The sequence below is a fragment of the Triturus cristatus genome, chromosome 7 (genome assembly GCF_964204655.1).
Source record: "Triturus cristatus chromosome 7, aTriCri1.1, whole genome shotgun sequence".
NCBI classification, from domain to species: Eukaryota; Metazoa; Chordata; class Amphibia; order Caudata; family Salamandridae; genus Triturus; species Triturus cristatus.
Window position 1 is genome coordinate 979,181,664 of NC_140590.1, and position 12,871 is coordinate 979,194,534.

General features: G+C 38.6%; 1 protein-coding gene across 3 annotated transcripts in view; it reads left to right on the top strand.

The window, feature by feature from the left end:
• Positions 1-12,871, top strand: part of NME5 (NME/NM23 family member 5) — a 140,124-nt gene that overhangs the window by 66,642 nt on the left and 60,611 nt on the right. For all 3 annotated transcript variants that reach the window (XM_085614465.1, XM_085614464.1, XM_085614466.1), the window contains exons 3-4: positions 686-891; positions 9,947-10,047. In XM_085614465.1, the coding sequence (XP_085470591.1) occupies positions 686-891; positions 9,947-10,047 (307 nt within the window). The remainder of the gene's footprint in view (positions 1-685; positions 892-9,946; positions 10,048-12,871) is intronic.

Consider the following 12,871-nt stretch of genomic DNA (forward strand, 5'->3'; position numbering starts at 1 on the left):
AATTCTTATTATGAATCCGATTGTATAAACATTATTTCTCCAGGGCATCTCTTCTTTAAAGGGCATCGATTCTATTAACGATGCCACTGTTATTGATGCTTTTTATCATCATAAAGCTCCTCAATAAAATCGTTTTTTTTATAGAGTGGTCAGAAACATCTGAGGTTTATTGTGACATCTCATCTTCATTCACCTGTTGCAAACTGAGAGGCACATGTTCACAGTTTACATTTCATCTGTGAGGAATGCATTGCCCTAATATGTTAAGTGGAAAGTTGTGTCTGGATTGTTTGCAGGAGCTGTTTTAATTCAGTAAGGATTTGTATGTAACAGGAGAGAGTAAATTGAAATTACTCAAGCAAATGCAAAACGCCTATCTGTAATGAAGAATTTCAATGTGGTTTGTAGAGAGGTATAAGGCTAATGAATATATTTATGTTAACTTAGTGCTCCTTTCCCATTCTTTGAGTGTGCCACCTGCAAGGGTGGTCCTATGAGTATGTAAACAGGTGCTAAGGATGGGCCGCTCTGCACTGCAACACTAGTTCTAGCTAACTAGGATCATGTTCATATAGGCTCCCAGCTGACTTATCTGCAAGGCATCTCTAGTCACATGCCCAATTATAAATCTAAGAATTTGTGAAATCAAATGGTAAAATTAACTCTTTTCTTTAAAATTTTGCAGAAAAGGAAACTTCATTTAAGTCCGGAGCAATGTAGCGACTTCTACGCTGATCAGTTCGGAAAAATGTTTTTTCCAAGTTTAACCGCATTCATGAGCTCTGGACCAATTATCGCTATGACATTAGCCAGACATAAAGCAATCTCATACTGGAAGGAACTTCTTGGTCCAACGAACAGCATGAAAGCCAAGGAAACCCATCCAGACAGGTAACCTTTGAACTATAGAATTTCACAACAGGGTACAGTTGCTTTGTATTTTTGCTGCATTTGTAATGTAACCAATACTTTGTCCCGTCCCACATATTTTCAGATTTTAGATAGGTTTCAGGCCAATACAATATTTGGATTCTAGTCAAGGTAGGTAAGAGAAACTAAATGTGCCTTCTCTTCAAGAAACCCTCTGATTCTAATGTGCTACTACACTCTAAAAACGTTATCTTTCTCACTCGACCTACTCAGCGCCCGAATACCCTCGCGGGTGAGAGTGCACTTTACAAATGCACATAACATACCTCAAAATCTAACTATCCAGAATGAGGCTACCACTAGGATAATCTTAGTTTTTTTCCACATGTTTGTACTTGTGCCCCTCTTGTGCTTCTATTGGTGGATCATCAAACTCTGCAGCCCTCAGATTGGAACTCTTTGGGGGAAATAAACCCATTAGTACTTTCCATTGGCATTTGACCGTACACCTCTGAGCGGGAAATGAGAAGCGTAATTACTATAGACTTGTATGTCTGTTGTAAAACAAAAGATCATGGTCTGACCCTCTCACCTCCAAGGCGGTGGTCAGCCTCACACCATAACCATGCACTGACTATGCAGTTAAAGTGTAGGACAGAGCATGCACTTGTAAAAATATCTGTTCCTCCATGTAATTTGTACAGGCTGAGCAGTATCCTAAGAATAGATAGATTCATGTTGTATCCTGCTACTATTGAGCTCACGATAGCTCTACCTCTACGCATGTTTTCTTAAATAAAAAAATCAAACATGTTTGATCTTTCTTCCATATCTATTAACTGTCCTGAATAGTGACTGATAAAATACTAATTGTTGTAATGGTGATGTATACAAGTAAATTCTTCTTTCTCTCCTTCCCTCTCGATCTCTTTTCTTTCTCTCTCTCTCTCTCTCTCTCTCTCTCTCTCTCTCTCTCTCTCTCTCTGTCTCTTTCATTCTGTCTCACTCGTCTTCACTCTCCCCTCCTCTCCCTTCGCTCTCCACTCCCCTCTCTCTCTCTCTCTCTCTCTCTCTCTCTCTCTCTCTCTCTCTCTCTCTCTCTCTCTCTCTCTCTCTCTCTCTCTCTCTCTCTCTCTCTCTTTCTCTCTTTCTCTCTTTCTCCTCTCTTTCTCGTCCTTCCTTGTCACTGTTGTTCCCTCAATGCTTGTGATCCTCTCATTGTTTTGGCCCTTCCCTGTAGTTTGCAGGCTTCCTACTTGACCCCTGGCTGGACACTGTATGCATTTTATGTTACCTTCCCGTCCTTTGAATACCATGTGCAAGAAAATAAAGGAGGTCTGTTCCTTGGTGTAATGCAAATATGAACATTAGGAATCACCAACATAAAATGACATTGATCAAATCCTCAAACAGAAACATAGAACATGCTAAGGAAATGTTATAGAAACAAAGCTTCCTATTACAAATACCAGCCACTTACACAGATAGCCATAAAAATAAAATGCTATTGCCAAATCCCCAGTCACGTTGACCTTCAAACAAGCTCTTATTCAAATGACAAATGTATTCAATTAAACCAATATAATTTCCAAACATTTGAACCAGCATCATCATAACCCCGGATTAACCAGTCAACGTTACACTGAAAGCACTACTGACCTCCTTCATTCATCTTACCATCTTATCCAGCCAGAATGGACCTAGGTCATGACACTGAAAAAGGCAATCTTCTGCAAACCACTTGCATCTCTGTAACCTTCTTAAATGTCCTATTTAACTACAGCCTCAGCAACCTATGCAAATGGCAGACATGCTTTACATATCTGGATTATGTAAGTCCATCTGAAAAAAGGAAGGAATTGAACTTGTCTGCTCTCAGAGTCTCACAGGAATTCTCTTTCTCCCTAGAATGGTTTGACATTTAACTTAATTTCATTTTCAAGATCATTGCACCCATGATCTAATTTACCATGCCAACAATAATGGCCCAACATTTAGCCCAATATGTCACCAAGAAGTAAAACTATTGCAAGTCACTGGAAACTAGATTGTCAGCTATTGAATTATAAATTGTATCAAGCCTCTGGAAACTCAGGAAAAGCAAACGTAAATTGCTGTTTTCCATACAAGATGTATCAGGTAGCTTGTAATAATCAAAAGTACCTTATACAAGTAATGGGTTACTTCTAGCCCCAAGCTCAAATGGTTAGAAGTAAATATTAATGCAGAACCCAATCTGGCATCCAGATCTAATCTGCAAAAGCACTTTCCACAATTTCCTTTAGTTAATCAAAAGTACCCTTCCCTTGATTTACACAGTTGTTCAGCCAGTAGTCTTCAGAATAAAGATGAATTACTTGTGTTACTTCAGCCAATTAATTGTGCTTTGGCCTGACCCATTAGCAAATTGTGAGCTGCAATTGGTTATGAATGCAAATGTCAGATTGGTAGTTGAAAGTAAATTCAGTAGTATTCCTATTCACAGTCCTCAATGTCTTCAACTCGATGACTGTTCTAAATCAGTTCATCTTTAAGACACTCTCCCTCCTTCACAAATATATTTATGAAAGGACCCTAAAATGTCCACTACATCAAAATCCACAATTAAAACCTCAAGCTGCACCTTGTGCTAATCTAATGAACACTACAGTTGAAGGACCCAGCTATAGGATAAACAAATCAGGATATACTGCACCTAGAGCAGCCATCTTTCAGTTCATCTGTAAGTAACTTTGGACTTCTCCATTGGTCTAGTTTCCTCTGCCATTTTAGCAATCCTTGCAAGTATCTATTCTGTTATTGACTTTTCAACTGACCTTTGTCTCTTGTAATTCACTTACCTTGCCTAGGATGAAGTGGTATGTCTTGCACCCCTTTTTTCTATTCTTAAATTTCTACTTAGCCCTTGTCTCCAGTTTTGTGTTAGCCTTACCATTGGTTTGGCTCCTATTTTGTTCTGACCAGGTGTTTGTGTGTCGTGCCTTATATCCCCTAAACACGGCTGGTAAACGATTTCCAATCCGGCTACTTTTGCTTGGTCCACTACCTTGCCTTCCATTAGGCCTACATCCAATCTACAAGGACTCCTTTTGAGAATTCTTCTATTCAGTATGACTTCAGTCTAAATATGGGATATTCTGGGTAGCATCAGTGTGCTCACAGTTGCTTCACAACATTGCTTTGATGTGTTCCCGTGGTTGCCCTGCTCTTGTTCGCTCTTCAAAATCCTGCATGTTGATCATGCTTGCTGAAATGGTTGCCTTAATTCCTGCTCATTTTATGCCAAGTCCTACCTAGGCCCCTTCAATCCTTTCCTGTGCGATATTGTGAATTCTTAAGTCATCTGAAAGATGTGTTTTTGTGAATTCCTGTGCTTGTTTGTTTTTCTCTGAAATAGGTTCTTCTTTATTCTTCTGTTCTGGAAACACCTGTGTATTATCTAAACTTCTCTTGTTAATCATTCAAGAAACTTGGCAAGTAGGTTAACCTAATTTTTGTGTGCCTGGTAAATACATTACTCTAAAGGGAACATCCTTCATATTTGTTCCTGTATTGAGTATTACGATTGAAAAGTTCCAATCCATCTTTTCCCCAAGTACAGACATAATTTAATGCACTTGTAAGAGCCTGCCAAAGGCTAACATTTTATTGAGCATTTGATCTTTTTTACCTTGGCTTACAAAAGTGGCTTTTTTATATAAAAGGAAGAAAGTATGCATGTTGTGTAGATGGAAACATGTTTATCAGGATAATGATTTGAGTTGTGGTGTGGCGAGTGGAGAGGTGAAGTGGGGTAAGGGAGTGCTAGAAATAAGAGGACTTGTGACTGGACTTAAAATGAACAGTTGTCCTGCTCTACTCTTGTGCGTGTCTGTGTTCTTTAAAAGGTGAAATATTTTACATCAAGTTTAATTTATCTTATGATGTATCTCTATTTTATGTCTTTTTCGTAGGTGTTTTATTTTCTTTTGGAGCCCTTTCACTATCTCAACCAGTCACTTTTGTAACCATCTGTTGTCTACAACTGTAGCTCTTAATCTTGTGTCTGCTGTTGACCCTCACTTAATCATAACTGAACTCCGGGGACTCCTACTCAGTGGCGGCTCCTCCTCTATAGCGGAGGAGTGTCACCCCACTGCTTTCAAACAGTGCAAGAGGGGAAAACATAGCATGATAATAACTTTCAGTTATTATCTTGTTATGTTTCCTCTGTGGGCAGGTGGGTGGGCGGAGCTGTTCTGCTCACGAAGCAGGGCAGGGGTGGAGGGGTTTGCTCACTCAAGTGCGCAATGACTGTTTGGTTGGACCTCTTGGGCCGCCCAAACCAGTCATGTGCACTTTCCCCTTCTCCATGGAGGTTGCATTACAGCCTGCATGGAGAACAAGCCCAGGCTTCCATTCCCTGGTTGAGCGTCCAACCAGGACGCTCACAACCAATCACAACACTGCATTATTACATGCGACCACCTGCCATCCACCCCCAGGGCGACCTGCGAGTAGCTCGCTCCCCCTACCCGCTAGCCATGCTGGCTGCCGCTGCTCCCACTAAATCATTACTGGACTCCTGGGACCCTGGACTAAGCAATTTCGATGATTTGAACCACAAAGCAATACATAAAAATACAGATACAAGCAAATTATGAAATATTTTACTTAATACAAAAATATTTTTAAAAATCTAAATGTTATTGTGATGGGAAGGTTAGAGCTTTTCTAAATTAAATTGAGGCCACCCATTATCATTATTATATTCTGTTTGATGCACTTGCACTGTTCCCACAAATCAGTATGAGGGTACCAACTTAATTTTTTAGCCGCCAATGTAAAATTTCTTCACATTTAAAGAATGTTATAAAATGTTCAGTTTTACATATTGCTTCTTTATTCATTTACCACTTATTAATCTGTTATTATTATTTATTTTTCGAAGCAGTCGCAAACCCCCTAAGTAGGCGTCACACACCCCCTGGGGTCTCTAGACCACAGGTTAAGAACCACTGGTCTTTGGGATAAAGATAACTTCATTGCCTTGATTTGTGGTGTATTAATGGCTTAACGTTTTTTTGGGGGGGGGGGAGTGGTGTACACATTATGTAGCTTTTCCCCCAAATTAATTACATTGTATGTTATTTGGTTTAAAACTTAAAAATAATACAAATACAAATGCTATAATAATAAAATACAATCAGTGCTTCAGCACCAAGTTCATCAACAATAATCCTTCATTCTACAAAATTCCAAGGCAACAAACATTTTCTGTATTATTATAATATTCATCTTAAATCAAGATATTGCATCTTTACCTAGGGTCACAAAGTAACAGACTCCTAACTATACACATTCTAATATGCACATTCAATGTAATACCCATGGCCCTTATTATGCTGTCGGGCAGAAAGCCATCGGACAGCTCGTCAGAGGCTTTCCACCTGGCAAAATAGGCTTCCATTTGACCGCCGTATTATGATACTGGCAGCCGGAGGGTAACCTGTGGGGAATTCCTCTCCACTTCTGACAGGCTCACGGAGCCCATCAGGGCGGCAGGTGGAATTGTAATCCCAAAATGGCAGCTGAGCCAGCCTCGGCTTCTCCGTTGGGATTACGATGTCACTTTCCGCCTGCTCTCTATGGCGGTCCACCCACCATGAAAAGGCAGGCGGAAAGTGACTTTGGGGGCCCCTAGCAGACCCCTTGCCCTCCGCTACAGAACCTAAACATCCCTGTACCATGTGGCAGGCACCGCATGGTGTCTGCCACACATGGTGCAGGATGATTGAAAATATAATTTTTTCCATTGCAGCTTGTGCTGCAGCCCTTTTCCAGCCGCCGCACAAGCTGCAATAGTAAAATGGATGTTTCCGAACACCCATAGGGCAGACACATCCTAATACTGCGGGTGGAACCACTGACTAATAGTGGGGCAGATTCCTTCCATCTATTGTGTCGGCTTGACACTCGTCCGACATCTTAATAGGGCCCTTTATCATTACTCATTTAATTTTTATAATAATGTATTCTTATGTTAGTTATGTATTCTTATGTTACTTTTATGGTTGTTAAACCAAATACAGTTTGCTGACTGGCTGACTTATTATAATAAAAAGAATGACCTTTTCAATGCCCCTTTAAGATTTGTGGGCAGAGGAGAAGTTTCTGAGTTCTAAATAATGCTTCTCTAATGTTTGAAATATAAAATATTTTTCTAAGGTACAAAGTATCCGAATCCTTAGCAGTTAGTAATAAGGGCATAGCAAATCTAAAGTCTCCTAGGCCATTGTGTTTTTGTAATTATTGGGAGTATCAACTCATCTCTTCTTTCCCTATACCTAACACAATAAAGGTGCATTTTCCAAATTTTGATTTACACCAACTGTGCATATAAAGCACAAATTTATATATTTATTTCTGTGTCAGAAATAATAATTCGATCATGAATGTAACTGATTTAACCTAAGCTTATTGAGTAGGCACCGACTGATGCATTTGGAACAAGCTCAAGATATGGTTCAGTAATCCTATGTCTAGCCTGTACTTCATAAAGTGGTTTTAAGGGATCTTCTTGGAAGCCACCTGGGATTAAAATTTTAAACGCTGAACTGTAAGGCCTGATCTACAGTCATATAGGCCTTTTTCCTAATCCACATTTGTATTCAATAGAGAAGGGGGTTCAGTTCTAAGCAGTCAGTTAAAATGCAATACCTAGTTTTCAATCTAAATCTGCTGTACAATTGTTAACTCCTTGGGGTACCACTTGGGATCTTCTAATGAACTGATTCTCTTCACCTCATCGAATAAGACATAGTATGACATCATACCTCAGCCTCATATTTTGCCTTGTCAGTGGATTTCGGTGTATAAAGGTTTTTCATGCTCTAACGGGGTATACTCCAATTCTCTTCACAAAATTCAGGCTGGCCTGTTTGTTTGGGGCATAACCAATGTCACCTTTCCAAACTGGTCCTTCCTTAACGTGTTGAAAATCTAACTTCTCAACAACCAGAAGTGGAAACTTAAGGAAGGGGCTATTAACTGAGTCTTGTCACAACAGTTGTGACAACGGAAGTTGTCACAACAGAGGTGACAACAGCAGTGACTAAAGCTCTCTTCATATCAAAGGAAACAGCAGGCAACACAACTGCGATCACAGCAATGTCCACTGCGGCTGACACATCCAGGACAAAAAGTAACATCAACAATCACCACAACAAGGTTACAGTAGCAACCACAGCTGAAATCACAGCTGCCTCAACAACTGGGACAAAAGCATCAATGGATTCCTCAAAACACACAAGCTGTGCCTTCTAATGTATGGAGAGGTATTGCTAGCACCTATTGGTGATGATATATTGGGATATGGGTGTTCCTCCAAACAATTGCAAGCAACATGGGCATTACCTGCAGCTTGAGTATCAAACAACTTTCTGGACAGACACTTGCAAACTTTTACTTTATTTGAAGATTCATACAAGATTTGCGGTTCAATAAAACTTGTAAAAATTATAGTTCATCAAGTATGAGCAGCAACAAGATAAAGAAACAAGCATTGGCAAAGTGAATAGGTCTGACTTTTTATTTGCTAAAACATGCAAATACAGGCAAGCACAAATGTGGACAGAATACTTTTACCATGTCTCTCAACCTGCCTCTTTCAGTTCCTCTCCATTCTGTGTCTCGTTTGTTATTCAACAAACATTTGGAACTGCAGTAGACGATAAAGGCTGATCCATCTACGTGTTTTTTTAACCCAGGTCTTGAACTCCCTTGGCTTAACAAATGCTTGGTATTTATCTCTAGTCCACCAAAAGTTCAAAATACTAACTAAATCCAGCACACAGTTGTTATCAATGCTAGAGTACAAAGATAAATTGTCTTAGCGTAGTCATTTGTGGATGACACTTCAAAACTACAACAGGCTGAAACCACAGGGCTACCTAAGCGAAACCTACAGGTGCACTTCCTGAAGTATAGGTTGGTACTATCACCCCTATTAAAACATTTTCCCCCATGGTGAAGGAGGCCGGGGCACAACCTCTGCCGGTTATGCATGCAAGAGCCAGAGACCATCATCTACGCCTTATGCCTGTGCCGTTCCAGGCATGAGGACCGACATTAGCTCTTCTGCAGGAAGTGGAGAAACTGGGGCATATGGTCAAGTATGAAGGCGGTGCTGGCTTATTTTGATCCTATGGACATTGGTCTGAATTTTACAATGATCAAATTCCTGCAGAGATTTGATTAGAAGACTGCAATTAAGGACTTAGCTGCTGGCAGAGAGGTGAGAATTGTTTGAGAAGCTATTACATGAGTATTCACATCCTTAAATCTTCCGCACTATCTGTAATTGCCCACTACTATGTCTAAATCCCAATTCTCAAAGGTGGGACCACTTTCACCTTAATTTTGAACCTCACCACCCCTGACTTCTAAACGACCTCACTAGACTTTTCTTCCATAACAGTCACTGCTTCTAAGCTCAGTGTATTGTTATTAGCATTCACTCATCATTTTTAGAAAAACAGATTTTACAAATAGACATCTTGCACTTGAATGTGTCTCATTGCACATTAATGGCCGTATCACACTTTTAGACTCTATATTTTATTTGCTTTGAAGCAATATAAGCAATTGCAATTTCAAATGGGTTTAACTGATATTATTATGAAGTTATGATGATGATGAGTTGATATTATGTGATTTGCATATAAAGTGTATTATGTATTACATTGCAAAGGTTTTTATTCATCATGTAATAAAGATTTACTTACTTACTGATCCATCTATGTAGTACAACAGGAAAAGCTGAAGTCATACTTGGGTAATACTAGTTAGATACGGTCAGACTCCGGTGTACCAAATCTTTATATTGTGGTAGCAACATCAGGCCATAAATAATGCCCCTGTAACAAAAGAAGGATTATATTTATTTTAGATGCAGGGCAAACTATATATATTTACAAGTTATGTATTTAGTATTTAAATATATAAGTATGTATTACATTTTAATGTTATCATTGATTTGACAAATTGTTAGTTGCAGATATTTCTGTAATTAACGACAGCACACTTGTTTATTTAGCTTAAGAGCAATCTATGGGACAGATGACCTTAGAAATGCACTTCATGGCAGTAACTGCTTTTCATCAGCAGAAAGAGAAATCAGATTCATGTTTCCTGAAGGTGAGTTGATCTTTGTGGTACTTTCATGTATGTATAAAGTGTTGCTGCATTTAAATGTAACAGATTAAACTGGCTTTTTGTTCTGGCTGCCTACATAAAGAGTTTGACAAAATAGGCAATCAGCCCTGTACAGGGGAGGATATCTAAAGTGAGGGTTCCAGCTATATTGAACCTAGCACCAACTTTGCATTGTGTAAATTAGTTCACAAAATTATTCATTCTATTTACTATCAATCTTGATAAGCATAAATAGATGCTGCACTTTGTTCTCACTTTCATTAATTATTCCTGCTCTGTGATGCTGCACCAGGCATTAAAGTTCAGGTACTCTCTAACACCACTACTGGGCATTCTCAATAACCTTTTTCTCTCTTTCCCTTCCTATCTTTATTTCAGTTATGTATTTATTTTTGTGACTGTGTTTCCTTTTCTTTCTTACAGTTGTATGTATTGCCCTTTGCTTTCTCTTTGTGTTAACCTTGATCTTTATTATTCATATACTCCTCCCTCTTCTGCTTCTTCCTTCCTTGTCAGTGAGTTCACCATTTACTCACATTTTTATCAAACCCTCTTCTTCTTAATATCTATTATCTGTTCAATCCTTTTCTCTACCAATAAATATTTTCTTATGATTACTGCACCTTGACAAATCTTTAAGCTTTTTTACTGCTTTGATTTTTGTTACCTGTTTCTTACTTAGATTGCACTTATACATTTAAATCCGCTACTATTTCTCCTTTCTTCCTTGACACATTGTCTTTCTGTCTTTGCCCTAGTATTATTATCGGAAATTCCCTTTTTGACCAGCTAATTTTACTTACTTGCCTTTGACCTTCCTTCTTCTAGTTTGATCTTTTCCATGTATCCCCTCATCCTCTCCTCTCCTTTGCGCTCCCCCAATGGAAATGTCTTGATAAACCCTTTCTGGCAATCTCCCTCCCAACTACTTGCAACTGTTCTTGTCCTTCCTTTACATTCAAAACATATTAATGAGAAGTTTATTTTTACATGCCAGCTTACCTTGGCACACTGTTCCCCTCCAGAAACCCTGGTTTTGATTTCACTCTCCCTTCTAGATGTTAGCTACACTTTTGTCCATCAAACACCACTTGAATCCTGCTCATCACTGTGTATGCTCTTTCATTCGCATTACTTCTATAATTTCTACTTTTAAAACATTTGAATACCCTATTTTGGCACGATTTCTTCTTTGGTGCTTCTGGCATTGTCTTGAGTGGATGTAAAACATTTTAAATTGGTCTCAATGCTTTAAAAGGACAACTTACTTTCTTCTCCACTGCTCACATTTATGCTCAAATATCGTCCTATGTGAACATACACCACTAATGACCAACTTTGTTTCAAATGCCAACAAAGAATCCATACTAAGGTGATTTTAACACCGTGTTACAAAAATCAAAACTTTCAAAAAAAATTCCTTCAAACAAGTGGCTCCCCATATGTGACCATAGAAGCAATCTGCTTAGTGGGAATGGAGGAGAAAGAAACAAAAACAATCCCTCAAGATAACAAGAAGTTTGAGAACAACTATAACAAGAATAACTCACCATCAACTTTATAACAACGTCTAAAACTTAGATTTGACTACAACAAATAATGCAAAAATGAAGCAGGCCACATATTATTGTTTATCAAGGCTAAACACAGCACAGCTTGAAACAGAAGTGAGAAATCTTGACATATTACCACAGAACCAAGAAAGTAAGTTAGAGACCACATCTATTAGGGACCTAGCACAATTATCCATTAGGGACCTGTAAAACTTATTCACAATCAAAGACTCTTCAAAGTTCTTAAAATCTTTAAAGATTTCTATGGAATTATTTACTCTAGCAAAATATTCCCCTCAGAAGAGGGCAACTTACCTCTTCCCCCTATAATACCTAAGCCTCAAACTGCTAAAGACTCCAGAAAATGGAAATCACCAGGCCTCAAATACTTTCCACCAGAGTTCTATCAGTACCCTTCAGAGGACCTATTACTGATACTCTGCAACCTCTAATTTCTTCTTAACAGCATGCAGACCCTAGCAGGGCTATATTTAAAGGCAATTTTCAAAGGCAAATGCTACATTTCAAACACAAAGTCTAGTTCACCATTAAACAGCATTGCAGGTGACTTGTTGTATGCTGTATTGTATTAGATGACAAATACACAAATACTTTGCTCAGAAATATTGAAAACTGAAATTCCATGATGAAGTTACGTTCCTCAACTTTCATCTCCACCAAAATGATAGAGCTCTATAAAAAGCTGTTCATTTGTACTCTGTATACATAGAAGCTTGAACACCTTCGTGAGTCAAACTGGTGTCTTCCCAGAGAGAGCTACTTACATTAAATGTAATTTACTATCTTCATGTTCATCAATAATTAAATAAACCAACTCTGCCATGCCTTGCTGAATATTATCAAGAAAACCATCAACAACTAAAGCAAAACCCTTACACTATCCAAGGAGATCTGGGTGAATAATTGTTTAGGATATAAAAATGTCATAAAGACTATAACACACTGCCCATTGCAAAGTGTCATAATGACCACTATACAATTCGTTGCAACATATACTGTTCTCCTACTTACCAAATCCATGGATCTTTAAACCTACGCCTTAAAGAATGTTTATATGATTGTCGGTGGTTATACTTTGACAAAAGAAAATCACACCCACCTGAATGACCTCCAAGATCGTCTGGGAAGTACCAACACATCAGCAACAACCTCATGACTAAAGGCACATTGAAAGAACTGAAATATGGTTTAAATACTTTGAACAACTATACCTCACAAAATATATATTAATA